At 45.8% G+C, this 27,633-nt stretch overlaps 1 protein-coding gene across 4 annotated transcripts in view; it reads right to left on the bottom strand.

Moving 5' to 3' along the window:
- The window catches only part of TYRO3 (TYRO3 protein tyrosine kinase), a 42,550-nt gene extending 19,008 nt beyond the window's left edge, over positions 1-23,542 (bottom strand). Inside the window, exons 1-9 of one of the 4 annotated variants that reach the window (XM_064658086.1) lie at positions 22,985-23,542; positions 19,461-19,644; positions 17,311-17,411; positions 13,136-13,306; positions 10,357-10,443; positions 6,265-6,380; positions 3,207-3,384; positions 2,614-2,756; positions 1,177-1,321 (exon numbers count right to left, since the gene is read on the bottom strand). In XM_064658086.1, the coding sequence (XP_064514156.1) occupies positions 1,177-1,321; positions 2,614-2,756; positions 3,207-3,384; positions 6,265-6,380; positions 10,357-10,443; positions 13,136-13,306; positions 17,311-17,411; positions 19,461-19,644; positions 22,985-23,072 (1,213 nt within the window). In that variant the 5' untranslated portion in view covers positions 23,073-23,542. Of the gene's footprint in view, positions 1-1,176; positions 1,322-2,613; positions 2,757-3,206; positions 3,385-6,264; positions 6,381-10,356; positions 10,444-13,135; positions 13,307-14,880; positions 14,995-17,310; positions 17,412-19,460; positions 19,645-22,984 lie in introns of those variants that run through there. The other 3 variants (XM_064658088.1, XM_064658089.1, XM_064658087.1) reach the window with 3 other exon arrangements.
- Between the last annotated feature and the right edge of the window lie 4,091 nt (positions 23,543-27,633).

The raw sequence follows: 27,633 nt of genomic DNA, 5'->3' as shown, positions 1-27,633 counted from the left end.
TTTAAATAATTTGAGGGCTTTGATCCCAAATTGACTATGTGCTCACACATAACCATCAGTGCTGACTTCATCACAGGAACTGAGCTGACAAAGGACCTGAGTAACGTGCACGTTAAAACCATCATTAGATGCGCTACTGCAAGTAAGGCTACAATTCTCTATTAGTTACTCTGCCTCTGTCCCCCACCTCCTGCTTGCCTGGGAACCCCACTCTAAGTCCCTCTGCCATCCGTAAGTATGGAGGGATCAGGAGAGATCAATGTCCGTGTGGTTCCTCAAAGATTTGTGGAGTGGGAAGAAAGCAGCAATAGGTGGACCATCATCAGAGATGTGGGCCACAAGAGACTGGGATTTTTGTATCATCTCACCTCACAGACTTCTATATCTTTATTTGGAACATCTTCCTCTTTGTTGTTTTACAGTTTCCTTCTAAGCAATAGCATTCTTCCCCTTCTATCCACTTCCCCATAAAACATCCTGCCCCTCTTCACAGCCCAACTCCCATTGCCCATTCACTGTGAAATACAAGCAGCAAGCAAATCACCACAGGTGAGCCTAACTGCCCTTCATCATTGGGAATGCACTCCACACATGCATGTTCTTTGCTCCCAACAAATCCTTCCACATAGTTCAGATAGCATGATACAGTGTCTGTACCATCATCTTCCTCTTCTACCAGTAGCTCAACTAATCCATGGAAACAGCTAAACTGGTTTAATATAAACATATTCAGTAAAACCATTACAAACCCCCATGTGGCCATGAATTGAATCAGGCTCCACTGAAACTAGTCAGGAATGGCTTCAAATTAAATCAAAGAGGAGAACCTATGTTAGAGGAGTTTTCTGTCACATTTACTCTTGTGTGGCTTAAGCCTAAATTAAGGATTTCAAACCTTCATTTGCACCTTTTCTGTTGTATCTGCCCTTCTCCTGCTCTGCATTAAGCACAGCAAAACCCTGTTAAAGAAGACACAGTAGTGGCCAGAAGCTGTTTTGTTTACACCAGCTCTTTAAAGATTATTGAATTTCTAATCTGCTTGATGAAGTGTGCTGTTGTATAAAGCCACGTGTTTCAGTCAGTGGTAAGCACTGAAAGGAAAAGGGTAAGAGAAAACAGCAGTCTCAGCACTTTCGACTTTTTCTTCAAAGTGAAGGAAAGGTAGTGAACACTCACCCATGACCTCTTGGGCTTCAAGCAAGAAGAGGTCACTCCAGGGCCCACATCCTGCAGAGTTCAGCACACACACCCTGATAATCAGGTCTTTGAGAGGATTCCACGTAGTGAGATTAGCTTTTGTGTCCTGCACAATCATCTCCCCCTGAGTGCAAATGACAACAAACTGTAAACTGTCTTAAAAGGAATCCAGTGTAAAACTTCACCTTTAAAACTAAACCAAAACATCACCGTGTACTTCTTTGGTGCTATAAGAAGGGTTAGAAGTTGTGACTCCTGGGTCCTCACCTCAGTTTGGCCACTAATTTGGGCTATCATCTTGGGATTCTCTTCCCAAAAATATCTAATTGTTTCCCACAGCATAAGGAAGGTATGAGGTTTAATGATTTCTTCCTTTGAGGCCCTTCGATGCAACTTGCTATAGAAATGTGGTTTTTTCTGCTGTTAAAAGATATACCTCCTTCTTGTGCTTTAAACACAAAGATGTGGTAACATACTGTAAAGCATCTGACAGTTTTAATCTAAGAGACAAGTCTGTCTGTTCTAACCTGTTGACCAAATCCCAAATGGCTTCTGAATTTCATGGCCAATTTTCACTTAGTATTGCAAGGCCAACATATTTTCAGTAGTTTTGTGGATCCTCTTCATACACACTGTCTGCAGTAAACCCATGAAGATTTGGCTGCCACCACTGACACAATGTAAATTCAATGGGAACTCAAAATACTGTCACTCAATGATGCTGACCTAGTATGAAATGGGTCATGCAAAAAAGGAAATAAGTCTCTTTTCCCTCTAGCTGTCTACTATTACAGGCTTGTTCATCACTAATAAGCACTGGGTAAATACCTTTTGGGAAGTTAGAAACCATAAAAATGCTGTGAACTTCAAAGGCTGATAGATACCTGGGAAAGGTCAATGCCAAAGAACAAATGAAAGGCCTTCTACCCTGCCAGAGTCCTTTCAACTCCCTATGTTTTGTAAATTAAACAAAAGAATCCATAACCTTTCTGTGATTTACAGTATAGCTCATTCACTTGCTAAGTACATCTTTGCTGCTATGACTCGGAAAGCCAAGGCCCAGTCACAGGAGAGAAAGCCAAGATCCTGCCCTGTCTCAGCTGCCTTTGGGACAGTATTAGAAAAGGGCAAAGTGGATTCTCTCTCTGCCGTCCTTCCTGTACAAGGAATGACGGAGAACTGGTCTGTCTGCAGATGAACATTTAAGTGAAGGAATTCTGAGTATGCCAGGAAGGAAGAAATGGCCCTAAATCTTGAGGCTAAATACTGAGGAGTTCTCTCAAGTCAGAATAGATCCATTTATACAAAAGCAATGCCAGCAATCTTGTTCCTCGGTACAAATGAGGAACCCTAATGCCTATAAAATTTAATATGAACATTTTCCAACCGTGTCCAGCTACCTTCTTGATCTGTTACCTGAGTTACATTATCCTGAATCCATTCCAGTCTGTATCCTAGGACATTTTCTTTCAGCACATCTGGAGCCACACCTTCCCACTCCAAAATCAGACCGGGATCTCTTTGAATAACGTGGATATTTTGAGGGGTGCTGCTTGGAGCTGAAAGCAGAGGACAGAACACAATCACTCTACGCAGGAAAACAATGCACTATCCACCCTGAAAATGACAGTTTCACCCTCTCTCTTGAGATCAGCCAGAAGAGAGAGGGTGTGAGGAGAGAGAACAACAACTGCAAGCCACCAGCATTTTGTTTGCTTCAAGTGGAGAAGATAGGTTAGTCAGCATCTCTCATTTCTCTCAGAGATCCCAAGAATCTTAGAGAGCTAATGCGATCAGCATGCAGAAGCCTCATGGTTGGATCAATTTCTGTATTGTGCATCATTGCTGTTAATCACATTATTTTGTTCTAGGAGTCCCTTAAAGTGGACAAGCAATCTGACAGAATAACATTTCCTGTATTTCAGAATAAGCAAGGAGTTAATGAAGATTATCATCACCTCTTTTTCAGATTCAGAGCTGCTTTCCTGTTCTACTCTGCTATTTCTTACCAAGCTCCAGGGTCTGGAAATAAACCCTGTCAGTGAAAGGGGAGCTGCCCATCTCATTGCTGCACTGCACACGAACGCTGTAGTTGGTAGAATGCTTCAGGCCTTGCACTCCGTAGGCAAAGGGTGGCACTGGGGTGATTTCAGTGGAGACCTCCTCACCATCTGGTGACTCAGCTACCTGTGCCAAGAGTGACACAGAGATGACAGTTACCATAAGCAATACGACCAACAGGTCCATACGGATAAGAATCCATTTAATTGTCAATTTAGGAATGTATAAAAATACATATAGTACCAGTGGTGCTTAAAATACGGAAAAGGGAGTTGTCAACTAAGAATCATGAAGTGCCATCACTCTAACCCTGGTAGTACAACAATTTTCCACCAGCTGAAAATTTGGTTCCATATTTTAAAGCATTTCCTTACCTGTGTTACAGATTCTACAGTTGATTATTATTCCTTTAAAGAAAATGAAACATCCTTGTTGCTTTGAGTGCTAGCGGCTGGCTTCTGAGGCTTGTTTAAATGTGGGTAGTGAAAACTGGTAGATCAACTTTCCTGTTGCCTACTGTCACCTTTTGATGAACTCTTTTTTTCAGAATTTTGTATATTTTCAGTTTTATAGTGGATTACAGACATGGTAGGCACTAGTGGCTTGGTTCAACTAAACTGTTGCAAATTAAACTGGAAAGAAACTTTTTGCCACTCCTGCAACCCTTCTTTTTTTCCCCCCCAAATCTGAGCTCTTAAGCGGCACAAATGTTAATTTAAATCTGATATCACTGTGTGCTTTTATGGCACAGAAAGGTTCAATGTTCCTACTTTTGTACAGAAGAAATCACTGCACTGCTCCCAGGCTCAGACTTTCTTCTCGACTGCATATGAAATAGCAAAGCTGGGAGTAAAATCGGAGTGTATTGACAAAAATGAAATAGTCATATGGACTCTACAGTCTTTAAGCAGCAGCATTTTTCCCTTTCTCACCACCCTTCTGCTCACTCTCATGTACAATTCTGGCACACTGATTTATTTGCCTAATAAAAAGGAAGAATCTCAAAATTCCTGAATAGAGAAGCATATTGTTGTCACTATCAGTGTCATCCAAAGCAGGAAAAAAACAAGCTGACTTCTGTGTAAAACCCTGTCTGTTTGATGATGTGTTTCTGTTCAACAGTTTCAAGAGCTGGTGCTCTTGCATCTGTCCTTTTCACACCCTGGAACATGGCTTGTGTTAACAGCAAAAAACTGCTATTCCCTGCTCTGATCCCAGGAACAATCTGCCTGTCTGAAAGTGATGCTCTTGGCACACCCGCTGCAACCCCGAGTGTCAGAAAAGCACAGCAAAGTTCCAATCCCCCTTCTTCTTCTGGGAGGCTCCAAGCAGAAGTGCAATCATGACAAACCAGGAACATGTGCATTTTCACATGGAGATGTAGGTCAATGTCTCACACAAAATCTCTCAATGTGGGAGTCAGAGGAAGCATGGTTTTCTGACAGTGGAGGGTTATTGCCAAGTTACTCTGCTCCCAGACTCAAATGCAGGAACTTCATCCTCCCCAAACCGAACAGAAAAGGCTTAGAAAAGGGGTGAGAGACTGCTGAGTGGACAGAAAGTGAGCAGCTCTGCTTCAGAGCTTTTCCACATGTCCCATCCCCCACTCCTGCCCCTGCCAAAAGTGAGAGGGGGAACTTAAACCCCAGGGTGATTAGCATTGCAGCAAGCAAGCCAGAGAGAATAGGCTATTCCAACCGGAGATAACTGACATTGTAAAACAGAGGAAGAAAACCATTTTTGACATCGAACAAGAACAGAAGCAGCAACAAAACTGTCACGACAAAAACCCAGAGACCACGGCCAGCTATATGCAGGAGTTCTTTCTGCCAGTGAGTTAAATCAAGATGATGGTTTCTTTTACTTACGAAAGAAAATAAACATCAAAGCATGAAATCTCTGGTTTCCTCTCCAAATAAAAAGTAGACTACAATTAAATTAGCTAGACTGCTTCCAGCATTACCTTGAGTTTATAATCCTCCTCTACATAGTTGGCAACACCCCACAGAAATTCCACTCCAGCTCAAAATGCTGCTGTAATCAGGCAGGGAAAGCAGAGGGGTCTAATATTCCCAGCTGGCAGATAAATCCATGGGGACTGTGCCTACCTGTGTTTGCACAGCCCACTTCAGGAATCGCCATTTGTTTTTGACATTTGGCTACCTGCTCTTTGGTCTGATTCTACCTTTAAGTGTGCAGTGGTAGAAACTAACTCTCCCTGAAGTTGGACATGTACTATTGGACCTTAAGAAGCAGTCCAAGAGATGTGGAGTACTCTGCACCAGTAGAGCTAACGAATATTGTCACCCTTGATTTTCTGGGCAGAACTGGTCTCTGACAATGGAAAACCAATTAAGATTTAGAGGCAGAGTTTAATATTACTCTGAAACATGCAAATAGGCCTGACCTTATACCAAAAAGCCCAATCTATCTCCTGCCTCGATCATTCCTACCCTTCCTGTTCCACATCCTATACTTTGCAAGCTCCCTATCCTTCGGACTCACTGGTATGTCCAGATTCCTGCATTTCCTCTGGCACTGCAAAGCACAGGGCTCAGCTGTCATGGGAGTCACAGGCACTTGCATGTGAATAAATTACCATGGGGTAGCTGCCCCATGCTAGCAGGAGGAATGAGCACACTGCAGCTACAGCTACTCATGGGCACTTCCCACAGAGTGCTGTGGTGCTTCATGTGTGCTGCAGTGTAATAATCTGTACAGATTATTGGATTTATGGAAGCAACTGATGTGATAACCTGTCGTGAGGGAGGATGAGGCCAGTCTCTAATTCTTAACTTTTGAGCATGAAGTTCATTACCTGCTCTTTGGCACCTATATACGCCCCAAGTTGCACCCTGTTAAGTTTTTACGTTTTAATACTGTGAAATAAGAATTCAAACACCGCTACAAATAAGTTGTGAGAGCAAAAGATGGCCCAGGAAATGACCTGGCTCAGTAGAGTCCTGTTATTCACACAGGGCAGGGCACAATCCAGAGAAGCCATACCTGAAGAGTGCAAGAATGGAGGGGTGCACGGCCATCAAATCCTGGTATCCAGACCACACTGGCATTGCTGCTGGTGACTTGGCTTACAGTTACATTGAGAGGTGGGAGAGGCATGGCTATAAAAGAAACAAAGAGACTTTTCAGCATACACAGAACTGAGCAGGTATTCGCAGGGAAATGGAGGAGGCTTGAGGCTAGAAATTATGCAATGAAATCACTAACAGAAATGGTACAATATCATATCTTTAGAGAGTGTCCCTGACAGTTGTGAATGAAACTATTATTTTAACATTGAACAAGCTATTGGCAGCCATTCTTTCATTGCCTGGCATACAGGCAGCAGTTGATCTCTTTGATGGTAATGCCAGTCTGTGACCTTTACACCTTCCCTACTCATCCCTCTTCCCTGCCCCCTTCATCACAATGCATGACTCAGCACTGTGCACACAGTTGCCTGTGGACCTACACTGTGAACCAAATCAGGGCTTTAAAGTCCCACCCCTGGTTCTCAGTCTCTCAGTCCAGTCTCCAACACCAGCTCTGCTAGCACCAGGCAAAGAGTGGTTAACTGTAGTGACCCAAATCCCCTGAAGCTGATTTGCAGTAGACCTCTTTGTGCTGTGAAAGCGCTGCCTCCAGGTGTCCATTGCAAACTCCTACTGAAGTTCCCTGGGATGGAGCCTGAACCAAAAACTGTGCCTCAGGCTTGGGATGAATAAACTGTTTTACAGAGGGGTAATTCAAAGCAAAGGGAGTGCCTGTCACATGGCTGATACCACTCTACAAATTAAGGGTACAGCCAGGAACAAAATCAGGATTCCCAGAGTGGACATTTAATCAGATATTCGTGCTTCCTACCATTGCAGCACAGCATCAGAATGCCTGGCTTCCTTTTAGGATCCTTGATGCTTCCCTTTAACTTCTCTTTTCCTCACATGTAATTCCACATAGTTACTTCCTATTCTCTCCAATATACCCTTCACCATCTCTTTTTCACCCCGAGTCGCTGTTATCATTCAGGCACCTCACTCCTGAAAAAATTACCAGCTTCATGAATATTAACCTCTCCCTTAATTCTTTTCTAATTTTAAAAAATTCTACACTGCTGCCGTGAGTGATGCCTCTCCTGTAGTACCTCAACAAACTGTACCCTCAGAAGTCCTCCCTCAAAAACCCAGAGGTCCTCAGGACAAGGCTCTGCCTGTAGATCGAATTTTCCACCTCTCCTGAGCTGTACCCAGTGGAAAGCACAGTGGACAAGTAATTGCAAACCAGGATTCCCCCAGCTGCATCTTCTACTCTGCCAGAGAGCATCTTTGTCTTTCACTGCACCAAGGAGAACCACAATACCGCTGCCTTCAGCATCTCCACAGGGCCATCCTGCAGGAGAAATGCACAGCCCAAAGTCCCCTCCGAGGTCTCTACAGAGGGCCTAGAGGAGAGGATGGGGCAGGGAATAGATGGTGACACAGATTAACCCTATAAAGTCTTTGTTGTCTCGTTAACTAGTTACCAGGACACAGGGCAGGGGGCTGCCACGCAGATAAGAACCAGGTGCATGGCGGGGGGAGGTGAGGCAGCCGAACAAGGGTCTGGAATAGAAGATGAGCAGTGAGTTCTTTGTGAGTTAACTTAGACTTTACTGCATCTTTGTTTCATTCTCTTTTGATGTTGGTGTTCAGGTTTGTAAGCTCTTAGGGGAGAAAAAAGCTTGCTTTCACTGCTTACTTGGGTATTGTTGAAACATAACTCGAATCTTTTGTAGACACACTGTAACTTTTGGGTTTAGCAACACGTAATTTCAACACTGGATGTTAGGCCCAAAGGAGGATTGGGCTATGCCAGCAGTGAGAATAAATAATTGGCTGCTAACACACTCCCTATGTAACGGAGACAGCTTCTGGGAGGCTTAGCTTGCTAGCACCTTTCCCCTAACTCCACAATTTGTAGAAAGGTCAGATGCATTTCCCCATGGTGTCTTGGGAAAAAACTGAGGGCTCCTGTTTCTGTTGTGCTCTGAAACACAGGATAGGACCCTAAAAGTGTTAGCTCCACATATAAAGGAGAGCAATGCCTGTCTGAATATAGGACCTTGAGTGTTAACACAATGAGAGTTAACTTCCTCTGTGCTTGGAGAGTGGCTGGAACAATGGGGCTTTGTTCATGACTGGAGACTGTGGGCTACAATAACAGTAATTTTCTGCTTGGAGTACACCCAGCACATTGTGGGCCCTACAGAGATTAGATAATGAACAACAACAGCAACAAATAGGAAGAAATGTTAACAGTTTGTAAATGTCCTAGCAAAAATATTTGCCTCTGGAAACAGAAGAAACTAATTGTTTAATAAATTGTAGAAAGACTTAAAGAGTCCTCATTAGCAGATGGATTTGTGCAAGAGAGGAAGGCCCTGAACATGCATGTACACAGACAAATACTTCCAGGAGTAATTTCACTGAATTCTGCATGTTCATAGGATCAAGGACTAAACAAACATTATTTGGGCCTGCTCCTATTCCTGCTGATGCCCTTGTTAAGAGCTTTGCTTTAATTTTAACAGGGGCTATACTAGAATCTTCAACCTTTTTCTATTTAGAAAACCCTCATCATGTAGGTAAGTTCAGAACTATGCTTTTAGATATATTTTAAGGTATTACAGTTAGAACTGTTATGACTATGGCACTGGACTTGCTGTTTAAAACCTGATTTTTTATCTAGGAAATACCACATACTAGTGCAACATTTGTTGAATCACTTAAGATTGCTCTTTCTCAGCTCTAAAACATGTGTGTGTGACAAAAGTGTGTGATGGACACATGTCCCTCCCAGAATCCATTAGCTGATGATTGACCCCTATAGAGTACTTTTTGGCTACATATAATTGCTGGGAATTCTGAGGTCTTTACCCCCTCATCTTGGTTAATAAAAATAATAATAATCTAAGTTAACATTCAGAAAATAAAAAAGCTTGTTTATGCTAAATGTTTTTTCAAATTACGGCTTGATGAGATTTTTTAAAGCATAATAGCTTTGTGAACTAAATTCTATCCCAGGATAAAAATATCCACAGAAGATATACTCCACAATAACTAACTCCCCTGTGTAGACGAGCCTTTAAGGCAACAACTCCAAATGGTTTTAAATTAAGTTATAAATCTTACTAGTTCAGCACACTGCATTCTTGGCATAGCAGTAACCACAATGTCCTGAAGAAAAACACATTGTAAGAGTGGTAGATTACAGCTGGATATTAAGCTCTCCTTTAATGAATATTAGCTACTACAACTACGAGTTGTGATACTGATACAGACATAAATGCTTGCTCTTACTCGTGATGGAGTAATATGGAACAAATGATTTTTGTGCCATGCCTCTCCTGAAACTGATGATCGTGTAATTAAATGTGCATTAAAGCATGACTAAAAATTTAAATGCAGAAGCATCTCAACATGAAGAGGAGGGGAAGAACTAATTGCTCTGATTATCCCCGTTTCAGTCACCTGGAGGAACAGAGGAAATGTCACAGCAACCTGGGCACTTCCAATGGCAATTGGTCACACACAGGCTAGGAATTGTTTTGTTTTCAAAAAGCAAAGAATTAAAAAAAATAACATCCATAAAACCAGTGTGGATGAGCAGACCTTACTGGCCACTGGTGATCGCCTTCCTTGACTTTTTTCAGCATGAAATGTGATAATAATAGAAGCAAACAGAATTAATGGCCTCTTTAGCTCTAACAAGACCCATCTATTCTCCAAGAAGGAAAGATTTCCCCAGCTACAGATTTACATCAGCTTCATCTCTCACAAACAATTTGACTGTCTCTGCTCTCTCCTTTTTAAGGAGAAACTGTTATTTGACATCACATTTCCACTCCTCAATCAGATGTGGTTTATTTTCAACAGCCTGGGATATGGCCCTGCATAGGAAGTGGGAACTGCCGTTAGAGCACAAAGCATTGTTTTGACTGCCAGGAGCTAAAACTGGTGCTGCCTGCCAGCAGCTTTGAGGCAACCCCTTGCATTAAGGAGCCCTACTTTCCCTCCCCAGAGAGCAAACCCGAGTCCCTTACCCAGTTTCTTGCACTCTCACCTTTAATTTGAACAGTGGCTGTCCGAGATGAAGACAATCCCTTTACGTTGTGAGCTTCGCAGGAGAAAACTGTGCTTTGATTAATACCTGGAGATCAGCCAAGAAAAGGAAACACAAACAGCTATATAATCCAGCTTCAACCTTCAGGAGAATTTCAATTATTTGTGACATCCAGCTCAATCTGTACAGGCAGTTGCAGGACTGAGCTGGGTGCCAATCAAAGGCATGTGGATTTCCACGTAATTAACGTGCTAAACACATTTTTAACGGAGAGAGTGTGGTAATGTAGAAAAGTTTTCACAAGAGCTTCAGAAAGCACTGAAAAAGAAGGAAGAATCTGTCAGGGACACAGCTCACAGTGTTCAATAAGTAGATGTCCACTTCTCAAATTCTTTGGAGTAAGGATTGTGTTGAACATGAGCTTATACAATGCCCAATGCTTTGGACCTCAGCCTGCACCTGAGCAACAGCCATCTTCTAAGTGAGTTATAAGCCCAGGCAAATCTCCAATCAGATGCTGCCTATTTCAAGTTAATGCCCACCTGTCCCTCACCTTGCATTAGACTTTTGAAGACACACAAAGGAAATGTAAGTTAAATGCTACTACATCAGCACTGAAGCACTTTCCAGGGGTGATACAAGTAAGAATTAGGCTCCCTGTCTTCTGTGAGCATACATGCATCCCACAGGGCCTGAACGTGGCATCATACTGATGTCTGGCTGCTCCAAAAAGCATGTGTATTGCAAATTAATGAGAATTGAGACAGATTTGCAAAGCTGTCTGGAGAACTGTGTCCAGCATCTATTTTCACTTGACTTGGCCCCGAGTTGCCTTGTGGGGCTGTATCTGAGAGAAGTCAAGGATTGGCACACTGTGGGCATACATTTTAGGAAGGGAAACTATTTCAGAGCTGCACAGAGCAGCTTGCACTATGTCTTTGCCCTTTGACTCATCTTCCAAGCCTGGGATTAATGGCATTCCAAAGAAGGTGTAAAGGAAGAGAGAAGGGAGTGCTATAAAATCAAAGAACAGAGTTTTTAGCTTCTTCCACTCGTCCTCGTGGATGAGAAGAAAATGCAGTCAGCAGGCTAAAGCCCAGGCAGCAGAGCAGAGCAGCACCTGATGTGGCAGGCATGTCCCAAGAAAGAAGCAAACACAGCCCTGCACCGAGGAAAATACAACACACACCACAAACCAAGAACTGCTTGTTCTCTAACACCATGCCAGCACTGCTTTCCAAATACAACACTGTTAAACCTTCTAAATGTTTGCTATCTATCCAGTACTTCATTATTATTTTCTTCAGAATTTTATACTTTATTCAGCTAGCAGTGCCTGTTTTCTTACCAACTGTCTTTTCAATATGCTCTGGTAATCTGACCATGCAGGTCATATCCTGCTACATTTTTTTGGTTGCAAAGACAAGACCTGCCCAAGGGACATCCCAAAGAACACCAAAAGCAAAGAAAGGTGCTGATGATGAATATATACAACAGCAATTCATTTGAAGAATCACTAGGAATAGATATCCTTCTTCGGGTCTCCATGCCACTGCCTCACAATGCCAAAAATTTTGTGAGGCACCATGGGATGTGTTTAGTGGAGGAAGAGTGACTTATTTTTTTATTGTCTTTCCCTCCCAACTATCTGTCTTTTCAGTTTCCATTTCAACAGGAAAATTATATCATGAGGGAGCAGTTTTCATTTCCAACTTGGAAGAGCATTAGTGGTTATGTAAGAGAGAGAGCCTATGATTTAAAACCATTGCAAATCACGAATCAGGTTTTGATTTGCATATAAATTAGGTTCTAAGGGAAGTCTGAATAGGATTGGATAGCTCAAAGGATGGCCCATGATGTACAAAAAGAAACTCAACCTGGAGTGTAACTGCATTAACACTGATAAAGAGACACCAGAGATGACTCTTAGCTGTAAAAACTTTTCTTTCTAAATAGCTAGTTCCACTTTGGCTCAGGGATGCTGAGAATAATAAAGCAGCACCAAAGAGAAGACATAACCCAAAGCTGTTAGACAACTAACTGGAATAAAGTTACCTTTAAGAGAAGGCAAGAACCTTCTCTTGTACCTACAAGAATAGCTGCAGACAGTTCCTGGTAGATATATATTGCCCTTCCCTGAAAGTGGTCTGAAGAGAGGCCCAAACACCTACTGGCTCGCAAGTTCTTCTGCTGACGCTGCTGCTGTACCACCATGCCTGCTCTGGGGCAAACCTTGGTCTTAAAGGATATCAACCAGCCCACTTCAGCACCTTTACAACCACTCCAAAAGTGTCAGGCAGTCAGGTTTTAATGATGAGGGCATTCGAACAGAGACAGGGGTAAGGAAGAGAGGGGAAAGCAGTGCATGGCATGGCTGTGCACAGGAGGAGATGTCATCTGTTACATGTGAATGCTTGGAGAGTCACAAGCCAAATGGCACCAAGAGAGTCACTGAATATAACCATGAACACCCTCCATGAGGTGGAACAAAAGAGGCACCCAGTGCCTCTTTTGGCACTGGGTTTCAGTAGCACCTTTAACAGAGTGCCAGTCTGTAAGAGCTTGTGTGCCTCAAACCAGCAGAAAGTACACTGAGCAACCATCACCCCGAGAGATGATCAGTTTGGCTTTGTATGTGATCATGACCCCTCAACCCTTAATGTAGAGTCAAACACCACTCTCACACTATGTGGCTACCCAGTGTCACTAGGCATGATCAGAAGAGAGCCCTCCTCTTCTGATGCTTAAAGTTGATCCCCTGCATTGGCAGCAGCCTTACCTGACACATTTAAGATGGAGGGGGAGATGTCTGGAAGCCCCACTCTAGAGTCTCCCATCCACCAGACAATTGTCACTGGTTCAGGGGGACCAACAGCAGCACAGGCCATATGAAATGGGGCATTAGGGGACACGGACACATCCTCAGGTTCCACAGTAAAGTAGGGCACACCTAGAAGAGCAACAGACAAGTGACAATAACTGGAGACACTCTTTCTGTCTATTGTTTATTTCCACTAATACCAGTGCTGAACACTGGACATCCATCTGCCCAGCCACTACGCCTAATCCGATGCCCTCTAAGCCCTTTATAAAAACCAAGGGTCAGATATGCTGGATCACCTCAGGGCATGAATGTTTAAATACTACCACTAGAAGTCTGAGAGAAAGAGTGCTTGCTTCCCAAAATGCCTTTGAAAAACCACTTTCACTGAGTGTCCTTCAAGACTCCCCTATGAAGCAGCTCTTAGTGGTAGTATTTGCTCAATTTTTCAGCTGAAGAGACTTGAGTTTAAAGAGGCAACAGTCAATAACTTTAACAGTGGCAGACACCACTTTAGAAGACAGCTAATCCAGCCGCAGATACTTCTTGCCATGCATTAAAACCTGAAGCTTGAGAACGTGTTGAACTAGTGGCTTTAACAAACCCATGAATGAGGAAAAAACCCCCCCAGTGAGAAACTGGGATCATTTGCAATGCTTTCTCTGAAGCTTAATTGACAGGAGATGCCTTCCAGCATGCTCTAACACCACCACAACCAGGCTGTCTTGAAGTCAGGGGTAATTTGTTTCAGAGCTGAAGGCTCTGAAACATGGACACAGCTCTCTTGGTAACTATCTGTTCCCCACCATGGAAAGCCTCTTGCTTGGTACAACAGGCCCACAGGAAGCAAAATGCAATTGCAATGCTGACTACCTCAGGTCATCTCTAAGTGGCAATAGTTGAGTGTAATTCAACACATCAAGAGATGTGGTTCCTCTTATGGGCAGTGCCAAAACTGCTGACCATGCAGGACAGCCAGCACGTACTTCTGATGGTTGGCGGAAGAGCCCAGAGAAGCATTCAGTTCCCTTTTAAATTAAAATCTCTGGGTATCAAGAACAGCTACTACTGACTGCATCTACCCCTAAATCAGGTATTCTCAGCTGAAAAAAATGTGTTCTGAAAACTGTTGATTTGTTGCCTTGCAGAAACAGAGGAACCAAAAACATTGAGCATTCACATGCTGAAATTACACTGTCTCTCCCTGGTCAAAGATGGCAGGCTCAGGGGTTTCCACTGGTGTGGCAGATGCTGTGCACCTCCACCAGTAGGCAATTAATGGAGGTGCCTAAACAGGGATTTAGAAGCCTAACGCTTGACATTTCCCCTAAGCTACAGCCAAAAGTGATACTCTCAGTCTTTCACTGACTGTCCAGTCGCTGTTTGTGCCACCTTCAGGTGGCAGTTCTTTTGTGCCTTCCTTGACTCCATTTAGAGTGGCAAGTAAATGAACAAACTAAAACAGATCTAAAAATAGGTCATTTGAGCAATAATGGTGCCTATCTGTGCATAAGCTAATGTTCAGGACAGGTATATCCATCAACATGGCTTACTGTTTGGTTTTGTTTACATATTTTATTTCATTTTTTTATTGCATTCATACATAAACAATAAAAATGAATAAGCTTTCCAGATACCAGCTGCAATACCTCTGCCTGCTTTGCCCTCCTTCTCCAAGCAAGATTAGAAGGGAAAATAATCACCTTTTCTCTACCTGTGAGCAGGATCCCTCCCTCCTGTCCATTTGTCATGACACCCAAGGTAACCTTTCAGGTGGATCCTGCCCAGCTCGGCAGGTTTTCTCACTTTGGGAGCAGCTAAACAGATCAAACAAGACCACAATTAAAAACTCTCATAGCTTAGGGAGTGCAGCTGACTCATCCAGCTGAGGAACCCGCACTGTACATATGCTACCTGGCCAGCTCGCTGTCTGCGACACCTTTGGCCTCCCAGTTCCTGGTACAAGAGGTGAGTGCCAGCATGCCCCTTTCAGATGCACCACGGAGGCACTGAGCAGCCAGGAGCCAGGAAATCAGCGGCAAAGCAAGGAAATTATCCTGCCTATTCCCTGTTCCAAGCCAGCATCCAACCTATGAGGCTGATTTTTTTGTACAGCTCAGTTTTTAGACAGTGTCAATTCAGGGGAATGTGTCCATACATGTGTGGCTTGGGCTCTGGTTGTAGCCAATGGGGGCTAGCAGCCCTAGGAACAGCCATGTGGTCAGAGGTGTAATTTCAGAGGGAAAGTTCTGTAACAAACATAATCTGTATTTTTAACACTCCACAGTGTGCCTCTGAGATCACCTCTCTGGGTAACAAACACTATCATGTTCTCAGCAAGGCCAGAGTCTAGTTTCTAAACCAGAAAACACTTGTAAAATAATTTTGTTTCTGTAAATTGTAATGAGTGTTTCATAAGATGAAACATTTCTATTACAAAGACAGTTCAAATGCCATTGCTACAAATTCTGACAGATACAGACTACCTAAGTAGATCTCAAAGCAGATATTACACAGCACAGAAATCCAGTCAAGCTCACTTTAGGTTAGATCAACAATAGTCCACACTTGTTTGTGCAGCACACTGAAGGGTGTCAGCACCTACGGGAGGCTGAAAATCACCCGAGTAAAACCCTCTCTCAGTCAAAGAGGACAACAGTTGTTATCAATAGAGTAATCATTTCTAGGCAAAGCTGGTACACCCAGGGAAGAAATACATAGAGATAACAGTGAAGGTGAGACTGATAGGCTTTTGCATTGCCAGGTGTTTTCTTATGCTAAGAGATGACACATTTTTAAAATCCCACTCTTTATCACTACTTGTTAATCTTTAATTTTATCCCCCAACTCCCTTTGCACATGATTACATGCTCAGTTCAAGTTTAACTACCTGCTACCATACCGCTTTTCTCGTAAAGGCGACTGGCTGCATTTTTTTCGCTTCCACTTTCAGCTTTGGCCTTTATTCTCAATACAGTCCCCCCCTAATGAGCTGCAGCTGGTTTTTGTGACTTTGATACTTTTTGCCTGTGCTGTCCAGAAGGGTGCCTTGTTTGTATCAGATAGCTTAGCACACTGAGCTACCCAATCACTCCTAATGCACCCACCATGCAGATGCAGCCACCTCTGGAGCAGGCCCTGGTAATTGGAACAGAAATAGAAACTCTGCAAAAGAGAGCATTTTAAGCTGTAAACAATGTTCTCCGGTTGAAACTGCACCTGAAAATTTAGGTGGACAAAAGCCTGGTATTTATGGAAGGCAGAATTTAAGTGTTCCTTTTCCTGTGAGAGCTGCTATGAATGTTTCCATGGCTCTGAGTCAGTGAAACCTTTGCTGTAAAACACCCAGACCACACCATCTCCCACAACACCCTCCCTGTTCCCCCCTCTTTAAGACTGTAAATTCAGCTCTGGCTCAAAATGCTACCAAATACATCCAAAAAGCCACTTCTTGCTGCCAATGTACTGTTCCTGTCAACTTCTTCACCAAGTATTAAGCCATCCTATGACTACTAGCTTCTGGGATCTAACAGAATCATGGCTCAAGGGAAATGAAACTAGAGACAGTAAGAAGCCACCAATCCACACTGCCTTGGGTTATTTTTGGACAACCATATAGAAGTTGTTCTTATCAAAAAACCCTGGACAAACAGTGCCACATGGAACAGTCACAGCCATGAAGTGCTGCTGCACAGCACTTCCCAGAACTCAGCACCGGGCTAAAACTGTACCTTGCCCTCAAAGACCTGTTCGGCTGATACACAGAACCGGGCTGTGATCCTGCTTTGGGAAGTGGGTTGGGCCAGATGAGCCTCAAGGATCTCTTTCAATTCTACAAAGTATTTAGAGATGAATGCAACAATATATTTAGGAACTGGAAAGAAATGTGTGTGCATGAAAGGATCTCGTTTCCTAACATGCCAAAATAAAACCAGAAGGCAATGAACTGACAGCTCTGCTCCTTGATGCAATTCTCCTATTTCTTACTACTGCTCTGTAGCAATTTCACTGCAGTTAGCAGCGGTTCAGAGCCAAGAAGCCTGTCACTGGAGCAATCTGCTCTCACCACTGCAACCTAGAGCATATTGGTGGGTCAGCCCTGAAAGGAAACCAGCACTACTACTACTCCTTACCTTCCACTATGAGCCACACTTGCTGTGATTCTTCCTTCTTCCCCCCGTTCTCAACCTGGCACCAGTACTTCCCAGAATCTGTCCTCTCGACGGATTTCAAGCTGAAAAAAGTCAAAAGCCATATCGATATTTTATGTGGATAAAGCATGTTTTTGCCCCAAAGGACCCTTCACTGTTTGGCAAACCAGATACACGGAAAACACCCACTGAGACACAGCCAGCTCTGGGGAGGAGATCAACAGCCAGCCAGCACAAAGCATGTGGCAAAACAGCGGAGATGGGAGGCTCCTCTCTAAAGTGGGTGGAGAGAGTCCCCAGCAGAGCAGCCAGCCTTCCTCCAAAACAACCTCGCAAAAAACCAGTCATCTGTGTCCTCTCAGGATAGGAAGGGTTGGTCATCTCAATCCTTAATCATGACTCTAGCTAGCCTTCAAGAGCGACAGCATCTGAGACATATGAAACTCCAAATTGCAAGCCTCCAACGAGCCTGTTTTTGCCTCAGTTAGGTGACAGGACTGGCAACAGCCTCATAAAGGAACAGGTGGGTCAAAAAAGGGCCCCCCTCACCTCAACCGCACTCGGTGCTGTTCTCATCCCAAGAGTTGCAAAGCTCCTTGGGTCTCTGAGTTTGTGATTTCAAGAGGCTATGCTGGCCTGCTCCAGTGCATGGTGAGCAAAGGCAGAATTTGGTCCCAAAGCAACAAGGCCTCAGCTACAAAGGCGTCAGTATGATTCCGAGTGCCTGTCAATGCACCAATGTTGACTGCCCCCCATAGGATTTGCAGCCACGGGTCTGCTGCCATGCAGGGCTCCTCCACAGATTTGATGCCCACCTTTCTAACACTGGCAGTCCTCCTTGGAGAAGGGGAAGAACATCTCAGGAAGGAAGACAGAAAAGGGAAAGTGTTTGCCAAAATGCACAAAATGGACCCACTACAGCCTGATTTTCAGAGCTGGAACTTCAAATAGCATCAGCTGTCCTGATCCAGGACCACATGTTCTGAAACACAGCGATTGCACCACACAGTGGGTGGCAGAAATGGTCGCTTTAGGAGAAGAAAGGAAAAAGGAGAAAAAGACGTCCACCTTTAGCATCCTAACTTATCTCTAGTGCTGCAGAGATAAGTGGAAGGAAACAAGAGGCAAGAAAGGAGAACAGATCAAGAGATTGAGGGGCAAAGTTAACTAGTGGAACTGGGGGGAAGTAAACAGTATAGTTTCAAGACGAACTGTTTCCACAACATAATATTATGCAATAGTTTTACTGTGCGCAGATGTTTTTTCCTATCAAATTGTTTCTTACAGGTGAGATTTAACATAGAACTTTTGGTTGGTGGAATTGGAGACTGTGAAATGTCAATCCAAGAAACCTTATAGGAGATGAAGCCAGAGCTCAGGGAAGAGTGATTCTCAGTCAGTCAAGAGTTTTGAGCTCTTGTGGTGATGGCATGTTTGTTTGTACAAGCTCTCTTAATGCACAAAAAAAAGACAGAGCAGAACCTTGGGTCTTGTTTAACTCAGTACTTCCAGAACTACCTGACATGCCTCTTCTGCTGAAATAAAGGTACAGAGAGCTGTTCTGAAGAAGAGTTTCTGTTCCTCTGAATGGGGCAGGACCAATACCATGTGGTGTAAACGTACTACGAACAAATTAGGATTCATTTCAAAATGAATCAGGAATGGTTCAGGTGACAAACACACCTACCCAAAGAAAGGAAGGGGATGTAGTCCTGGGAGTCTCATTTCAATTAACAATCCTCACCCTTTAGGCAGACTGACAGCTCAAAGGAGAGAGTAAGACAACGCAATGAGTAGGAGGGAGAAAACCTATTTATACTGCTGCATGGCAGAACAAGATGAACAAACAAGGCAAGAACATCCTTTTCACCTTGAAGTCATGTCTCAAGCATCACAGGCATTAGCAAAGCACCTGTCCCCACAGGAGTCAGGAAACCAATATGGCTCTAGTGCATAAAATCTCAGTGCTCAGTGGCTTCAATTCTGCTCTCAGTTATGCCCTTGTCACACACTGAATTGCAGACCTAAGGACCCTGCCCCACTGAGGGCACTGCTGTTGCATAGATATAGCTGATAGCAGAAAACTGTGCAATAGTTTCCACGTTATTCTTCCTTCTCTGCATCTGTTGTACCTGAGGAAGCCGATCCAGTGTTCTTCATCTACTGGAATGTACACCTGGTCTACGCTTTGCACCACTGCTCCGTCCTTGATCCACAACATCTCGGGATCTTCCATTCCCTCGAGGCTGCAATTTAGTTTCACGGGTTGACCCTGGGACACCTTTAATTTGATTGGAGGTCCTGTAAATTTCATACCTAAAAAAAAAATACTACTCCGCCCCACCCCCAGAAGAAGGGGGGTTGGAGTACAGCAAATTACTCTAGGTTGGTGGTCTGGAATTACATACCCTACCAGCACACACTGAGACAGTGTGTTAGTTTCAGTACTGCTCTACTATGTCTGCTAAGCAATAGTCAAATGCAAGCTCTGAAAGCAAAATTCCTGGAGAAAAGTGGTAGTTCAGTGTATACATAGGGATTTTTCCAACTCATGTAACAGCAGGGTGAGGATCTGCAGAGCAGTGCCCAAGCAGAGACAGACAGAAATGCTGGGAGGTTCACCGTGTCAGTGATCCAGCAGTGCTAACTGCATTCATTCAATAGGCTACCACACCTCCCCCTTTTCCCCAGGCTTGAATTTAAGCTACAGTGCTCTCGTGCTGCTAAGAAATCATCGTGCTTGCTCCATTGTATGCATTTGCAAAGAGCTTGGATATGAGAAAGAATCAATTATGTCTTGTTATTCAGTGTACACTGTTCCCCTGCATTACAGAGAGCTTCTCTGCAATTTGCAAAACCCATGAAAGCAAAGCCTATTCCACAGCATACCTTGCTGAGGAGCAGAACTGTTTAGAGAATAGATATTTGTGTTGCGTGACGTGGGTGTGTGCTCAAATGAGTCTCCCTGGAGGACCCTCCAGTCCAGCCAAAGGACCACACTGCACCCAGAACTATACCATTGCGACCCCAAAGCAGCAGGGCCAGAGTTGGTGGAGCTGCTCAGGTTTATATTGACACAGAAGTGATCAGAATTTGGCCTGGAGCACTGTTACATGTGTGGGTGGATGGGGAGTGTTTCCCTCAAGCAGAAGCGAATATATGGAATTTGTTACCATGAGAAGACACGGAAGCCAACTATCTAAGTGCATTTAAGAAAGAAAGGCATATAAAGGAGGAACCAGAAGATCAAAGGAGACTGTGGGAAAGCAGGAAGGTAGAGAATAAATGTAAAGTTAGTTTTGTTAGGGAGAGTGGCCATTTCCTATGCAGTGGCACAGGACTGACAGACCAGAACAGGTCTAGCCTAACTCAATATTATGCCCTGGCAGTGGACTCCACATCCTTCATAAAAAAATGACTCCATCACTCTTGCCCGGCCATATATATCCCATACATTACAACTTCTCCCAGTTCACTAGCTGGTCAGCTTCTCACAGGATGCCTTGCTAGCACCCAGAGCCAGAAAGAAAAACAACACTAGTGAAATCCAGAGCAGCCCTGTTGCTCTCAAACTCTGTTACAGTCTTATCAGTAATCCAACACAGATTTCTGATGTGCCCCTTTCATCTTGCCAAAACGCCACCCTCCCACAGCCTTGAGGGCACCACCTCACAGGACAGCACAGCAGCAGCAGAACTCACAGTGTGCTTGTAACAGCTGGGAGAAGGGGAACCAACACTGTGGGATCAGCCAGCGCTCTGCCACGAGCAGCCGGCACTCAGATGAGTACCAGCGGCCTAGGAGCAGGCAGAAGGTCTTTATTCCTTTCCTTAATGAGATCCCCCAGCCTAACAGCTGGTTTCCCACACTCAGTCTTTTGCTTTTCTATCTGCTGTTATCAATTGACAAAAATTCACAGCATTGGAAACCAGACAAGCTGATCATCTTAGTTTAGTTGCTACAGCTCGTTTGCTGGGCTAAGGCTTAAGGATTTAATCACCTTGGGTAAGGATGATCTAACCTCACATTACTTAACTCAAATGTAACACAAACAATATGTCCCAGTGCATGCCAGAAAGCATCCTCCCTTTCACCCCTCATGATAGTGGAATATAACATGAAAGCTTCATAGCAGCTCTCTCTGTGTTACAGAAAATTAATGTAGCCAGGCTGCTGAACACACGCACAACTTGACAGACACTTTCATTACATGTGTCTTCATGGAAAACTGAACTACTAAGCTTCCTTCAGACTGCCATGCTGAAAGAGTTAGTCACAAATTAAACAAAGAAATGTTGTTAGAGACCCTTTATGGTTTTCATTTTGTATAGAAATTAATGATGTAGGAAATTAACAGACAGTACAAGTGTTCAGTCTGAGTTGTACACATGGTCCAGGTATAATCCCTCCATCAATATCAACTGAAATGAAGAATTACATACTGGGGATTTTTAATAAATTCACATGACATAAATGCAGTTTTGGCTGCAGCATCTCTTTCTGTAGGTATCAGGGAGAATCACATAAGAGGCAAATAGGGATTTTAATTTCCACCTATTCCTCCTTCTGTTTTCCCACTCACGATTTCTCACCTGACAACATTCTTGACCTTGCAAGAAATAATCTCATCCAAATAGTTCCGCCAAGCCTACCTGTAAGAGCTGCAGGTCTTGTAATGTATAGATAGGAAACAAACTGTACTAAATTTCTTACCAGGCAGTTGTAAGCACTGACAGCAAGAGAACAAACTAGTTGTCAAAATACATGACATATATGTTTGTTTGTTTTTTAAACTTGCTATCTCTGAATATTTTCATTCATAGGAACAAAGTGTGTTTTATGTGAAGTTATATTGAGACTGGAGAGAAAGAAATCTGCTCATGCGCGCCAAAGTAAAGGCTTTTCGCTCCTCAGATTCCTCAGGACACTGATCTAGCGATCCAACCTGTGCCACAGCCCCCCCAGCTCCGTGTCACTGCACGCACATCGCTCCACATGCAGCGCGGAGCTAAACTCCGGCGAAGTCGGGACGCCGAGACGCTCCAACGCGCTGCCTTTCCCTGCCGACACGGAGGTGAAACTTCGGAATATGAGTTCAGGAGGGGAACACCAACAAAAGCCACTCAGGAATGCGCTAGCGCCCGGCTTTCCTCGGCGACGACCCGCGCCAGGCACATACCAGAGCAGTGCCTCCGCACACACCGGGGAGGATTACTCGGGCTCCAGCTCGCCGCTCTACTCGCAGGCGGGCGAGGCTCTCACAGCCCGGGCTCCCCGCCGGCTCCCGAGCGCCACGTCGCTGGCCCCGCCGCTGGCCCCACGAACACGGCGGAGCCCCCGCACCCAGCCGAGAGGGGCAAACCGGGCCGGCCCCGACCCCACCTGTGGCTGCCCGAGGCCCCGCGGCCGCCGCACCGAGTGGACCCCGCACCGCGGCGACCGGCCCGCAGGCATCCGGCCGCTGTTGGCGGCCGAACCCGCGCTCGCCCTCAGCCCCCGCCGACACCTGTAGAGGCATCGAGGCGGGGGCTGCCCGCGGGGGGACTCTGTCAGCAGCAGGAGCCGTGCCCCGCAGCCCCTCCCGCAGCGCCCAGAGACCTCGGGGGGCACTGCCCCGCCGGCACTGCCCCGCCGGCGGGCTGTCAGCCCCGCTCACCTGCCACGGCAGCGATGTCCCGGAGCGCCGCAGCCCAGAGTCCCAGCACGAGGAGCCGCGGGATCGCCATGCTCCGCTTCAGCTCCATCGCTCCCGCACCACCATCCTCCCCCCTGCTCCCGGCGCCGCGGGGGGCTCCCACCGCCCTTGCAGGCGGCGGTGGCGGCGACAGCGGCTGGGGAAGCCCCGCGTCGCCGCCCGACACCGGGCTCGCCCGGGGAGCTACGGGGAAGCTCAAACTTCTGGCTGCGGCTCCGGCCGAAACGAGCCGCGGTAGAAGCCGCCGCGGGGCGACGGCGCGGGTCGGTGGGGTCGGGTCAGGTCCGCTCCGGTCCGGTCGCCACCCCGGGCGATCTCCCCCTGCCGGCGCGCAGCCACCGCGGCGCCACTCGGCGCGTCCGTCCGTCCCTCCGTCCGTCCGTCTGTCCGTCCCTACTCAGCCGTCGCCGCCTCCTCCAGGAAATGGCGCTCTCGAGCGGTCACCGCGCGCTGTGCTCTCCCTCTGACATCACGCTCATGAATATGCATGATCGGGCGCCCACCGCCCCCCAAGCGGCGAATCACGGCGCCTGCTGCCCTCGCCCCGCCGCCCCGGGACGGCTCCGGGGCTCGGAGCCCCCGACCGGGTGGGACGGGCCGGGGCGGGGCCGGGGCGGGAGCGGCAGAGGGCCAAGGGGGTGTCTGGAGGCGGCGCCCCCCGAGGGCTGCTCCACAGGGCGGCCTGGTTTCCAGAGCGCCGGGAGGGGGTGACCCACATCCGCGGGAGCTGCCGGGCCACCAGTACCCCCCTACCTATATTCGGAATCAGGAGGCCACCCTGGCCCCTCAGGACCCCCCGCGCATCCTCCAGCCCCCAAGGGGAGAAGGGCTTGAGGCCACCACCGGGACTCGGTCCCCCCAAACCAAGGCTCTGCCGGGATGAGCGGTACCCCGCCTCATGCACACAGCACCTCTAGTCCCACCTCCCCCGGCCGGCCCTCTCCGGCTCCTTCCCCCGGCCGCGCTCCCATCACCGTTCGGACCCCGGCTCTGGGGATACCGGCCACCCCTGTGGACCACCCCTGACCTGTGGTGGAGCACCGGCAAGGTGAAGAGATCCACCCGTGCCCTTCGAGCTGGATCGGCTCGGCCCTGCCCTCTTTTCCGCTAGTGGAAAAATAGGGAGAGAGCTGAGGAGGGAGATCTCTGCTGCCACAGGGTTACCAGCACGGCGTGGAAAAACTCATCTACAGTTTTTAAAAAAATCCGGCGCTGCCTTTTCGTAGGAGTTACGGTGAAAATCTGGGTTGAAAGGCGCCATAAGGAGCAATATCGTTACAACACGATGCAGCTTTCGGCTCTACCACAGCCATCGGTGAGCAGCACTTGCCTAGCAGCTCCTGCAATACTATGGAAGACTGGCTAAACGGAGGAGTGCAGGCAAACTGCCTTATCCCCAAGAAGGGAATGGAGAAACTGAGACAGGACAAGATCACATAATTCCATTCCAAACACTAATCTTCACTCCTCCCTCCCCCAAGTCATTTACATTTCTGATAGGAATTCCTAGGGGACTGGAGCAATGCCAAGATTTCATTACTGGCATGGAAATATCACTCCCTCCCCAGTGTCTCCTGCTGCAATGAGGCGGCTAGGAGGAGAGCTCTTAGGAAGCCTAGGTGCTCCTGGGGAAATCGTGCCATGCCTCTCGCCGTGATCACGACAGCTCTTGGGCTGAGAAGTTCTGCACTGATGCTTGCTAAAAGCTTCACGCGCACTTACTGTCACTGCTGCATCTCCCCCGTGTATCCATATATACCCATCTATCTGGGTGCATGGTGTGTTTCTGCACTTACTCATGGCAATAGCACCTTCCAGAAAGAAGCTACTTTTGCAGATTTTAGTGGTCTTATGAGAAAAAATAATGGCCATTAGAATAATACTGTGTTTCTACGGTGATTTTCTTCTAAGAATTTCTTCCAGCCTTACAATTGCAGAGGCTTACAGCACTACACTGCTCCCATGGGCTCAGGAAGCACTCCAGTGTACAAGCAGGAGTGAGGAGGCACAGGCAAGTGCTGTGACTTGGCCAAGCCTGACTGGGGAGGCATCAGCCAAGGGAGCGTTGACTCCACATGGTGTGCCTGGAGCATGCTTCTACCTTGACAGGCATGTTGTGCTTCATCCAAATGTCAAATGCAATGCTCCCAAAGGCTTTGAGAAGGGGTTGGAGAAGGGAGCTTTCATCTACAAAGAGGAGAGTACCCAATAGAAAGCTGTCATAGTATGGCACAGCCCAGACTTTGGGCTGGTGTAAGAGACCAAAGGTTTGCTGGAAGCAGCGGACCAAAGGGAACCTTCCCCATCAGGGGATCTGGCTTTAGATTTTCTGAGAAGGGCTTTGTGCTAACAGTGATAGGCAGGAAGACCCATACAAAATTTGGACTGAAATCCTGCGTGCACTACCAGTTGGAGCATAAACTGAAATCAGAAAACGTAGGGAGGATTATTACCACGCAGAAATCAGAGGAACTGGTTAGTCTGAAATGCTTCTAGGAACTGAAGACAGATAATCTCTCTTGGCCTCTTGTGCCACAGAATTAAGCATCATGGCTTTGTTCTGTAGGTCGTAACATCAGTGACAGCGCTCACTGCTCACACACACACAGAACACAGCTGATGCCTCCCTGGATTACATCCTTTCCTTACTTCTTCTGTTGCGATAGCATGTTGCCACATCTCACCTGCTTTGCTCAGAAGCATAGGGACATTCTAGAAAATGCCTGAAGAGCTGCACAATAATCAAGAGGTGAATTCCCAGTGCTGGGAGACTTCAGAAGATGAAGGACAAGGAAAAAAGAAAGGAAGAGAGGGGGGGAGGGGAGAGAGAAAAGGCAGGAGAAAGACAAGTATTTGCTGGACTTCCTCACTTTGCTTTGCTGTTCAGCCTCTTCTAATTATTAAAACCCAACCAGAAATCTGGTACAGGTTATCCCAGTGAGAAAGCACTCCAAAACACCCATTTCTACATGAGAAGCCATAGCCCTAAAAGTTCAACAAAATCTGCTGGTGCATGCCAACACTCCATTGTCAAAGTAGTCAGTCTGCAGTTGGATACAAAATCTCTGTAAAAGATGTTTTCCATAGAGCTGCCTGGTTTGCAATCTGATTCAAGAACCTGTCCATTCCATCCTCTGACTTGGGATTTGAAGAGCAGTGTTAACCCCGATACTGCTAGGGAGCAGATCCCTCATCCTGCATCAGGCAGCTGTGGCAATGGCAAGAGAGATGAAGAAGTGGGAGTGAAGGGCTGCTAAAGTACAGAGGTAGTTCTGCTGTAGAGATGGTTGTTCAGGTGCTTCCTGAGTGGGAGATCTGTTGAAGTCAGCATATTCAGTCCCAGGCTAGAACAAGAGCTGCTCCCGACTTTTTGGTCACCACCAGAGGCTACAGCAAGTCACAGGAGGAAGCTCCATGTGTGAGAGGACTTTTGCAGCTTAGGGATGGATTTTCAAATAAAAGCCCCAAAGTTGGGTCAGAACACAGTGGATGAGGAAACAGAAACCCTCAACGCTTTCCAAACCCTGCCAATGACACAGCTTGAGAGCTACTGGATAATAGAGTTGCTTTTGAGGACACTGAAAAGGGTTAAACTGCATATAAACTGTCTCAGTTCTCTACCTAATCCATCATAATAATGAGATTGCCAGAGCTTGTTCATGTCAGTTAATAATACTGTTTAACATGGCCATTTCTGAGGACCCAAATATAATTCTCCATCTTGGAATACATATGGGACAAAACTGGCCATCCCAAGACCTTGGGTATGGTATTTAAAGACATGGGTGGCTGCAGTAGCAGCTCAAAAGAAGGCTGAAACTCATCCTGCCTGTGTCTGGACTAAGCTTGCCATAACTGAGTTATGCTGCTCATTTGGGAATTATGTTAGCTACAGCTGAACTCTGTTCTCTTTTAATTTACATTATTCTACCATCTTTTCCTTTCTCATTTCTTGTTTTCCTCTCTACCACCTTCTTTGGTAAGCAACTGTGTTGAAATATTCCAGCCTCTCTGTTTTAGCCTCTCCCAGCTCTTACATCTTTCATATGTGCTGGTTTTAACTTATTTTGTGAACAAAGATAAGGACAGGGAACCATATTAAAGACTTGCATTGACTTCGTCTTCAGAATAAAAGGATGTTAGGTATGAGTCTGAGCTTTTTGTTCAGGCCTAATCCTTTCCTAGTTCCCAAACTCTCCCAGCTCTCCCTGGGGGTGGCAGGTGGCATGGTGTACATGGCGGTCTAGGGACCACTGTATGGTGGATCTAAATTTGGATTTTTCTATAAGTTTCAATGTTATCCAATTTGGCCCCAGCCCAACCATAATCATTACCCCAAGCCCAGACTTGGTTTTCCACATGTCGGGGATGGTTATTTTTTTTAGAGCTGATAAACTATCACATCATATGCGTTATCTATCTTTTGTGATAAATGCCAAGCTGTCAGAATGAAAATATCACATAAATCACACATGAAGTATTTACATTAAAAAACATCGACTCATAAGAATTTAAACAACCTTTCTGATGGTTCCGTCATTTGCAGCCGGTTAGACAGGTATTGCCGATGTTTCCATTTCTGGAGTTGAAATAAACACAGCACATCAAAA

The sequence above is a fragment of the Pseudopipra pipra genome, chromosome 6 (assembly GCF_036250125.1).
Source record: "Pseudopipra pipra isolate bDixPip1 chromosome 6, bDixPip1.hap1, whole genome shotgun sequence".
NCBI classification, from domain to species: Eukaryota; Metazoa; Chordata; class Aves; order Passeriformes; family Pipridae; genus Pseudopipra; species Pseudopipra pipra.
Note: the sequence above shows the minus strand (reverse complement) of the source record. Positions and strands in the feature narration are given on the sequence as shown.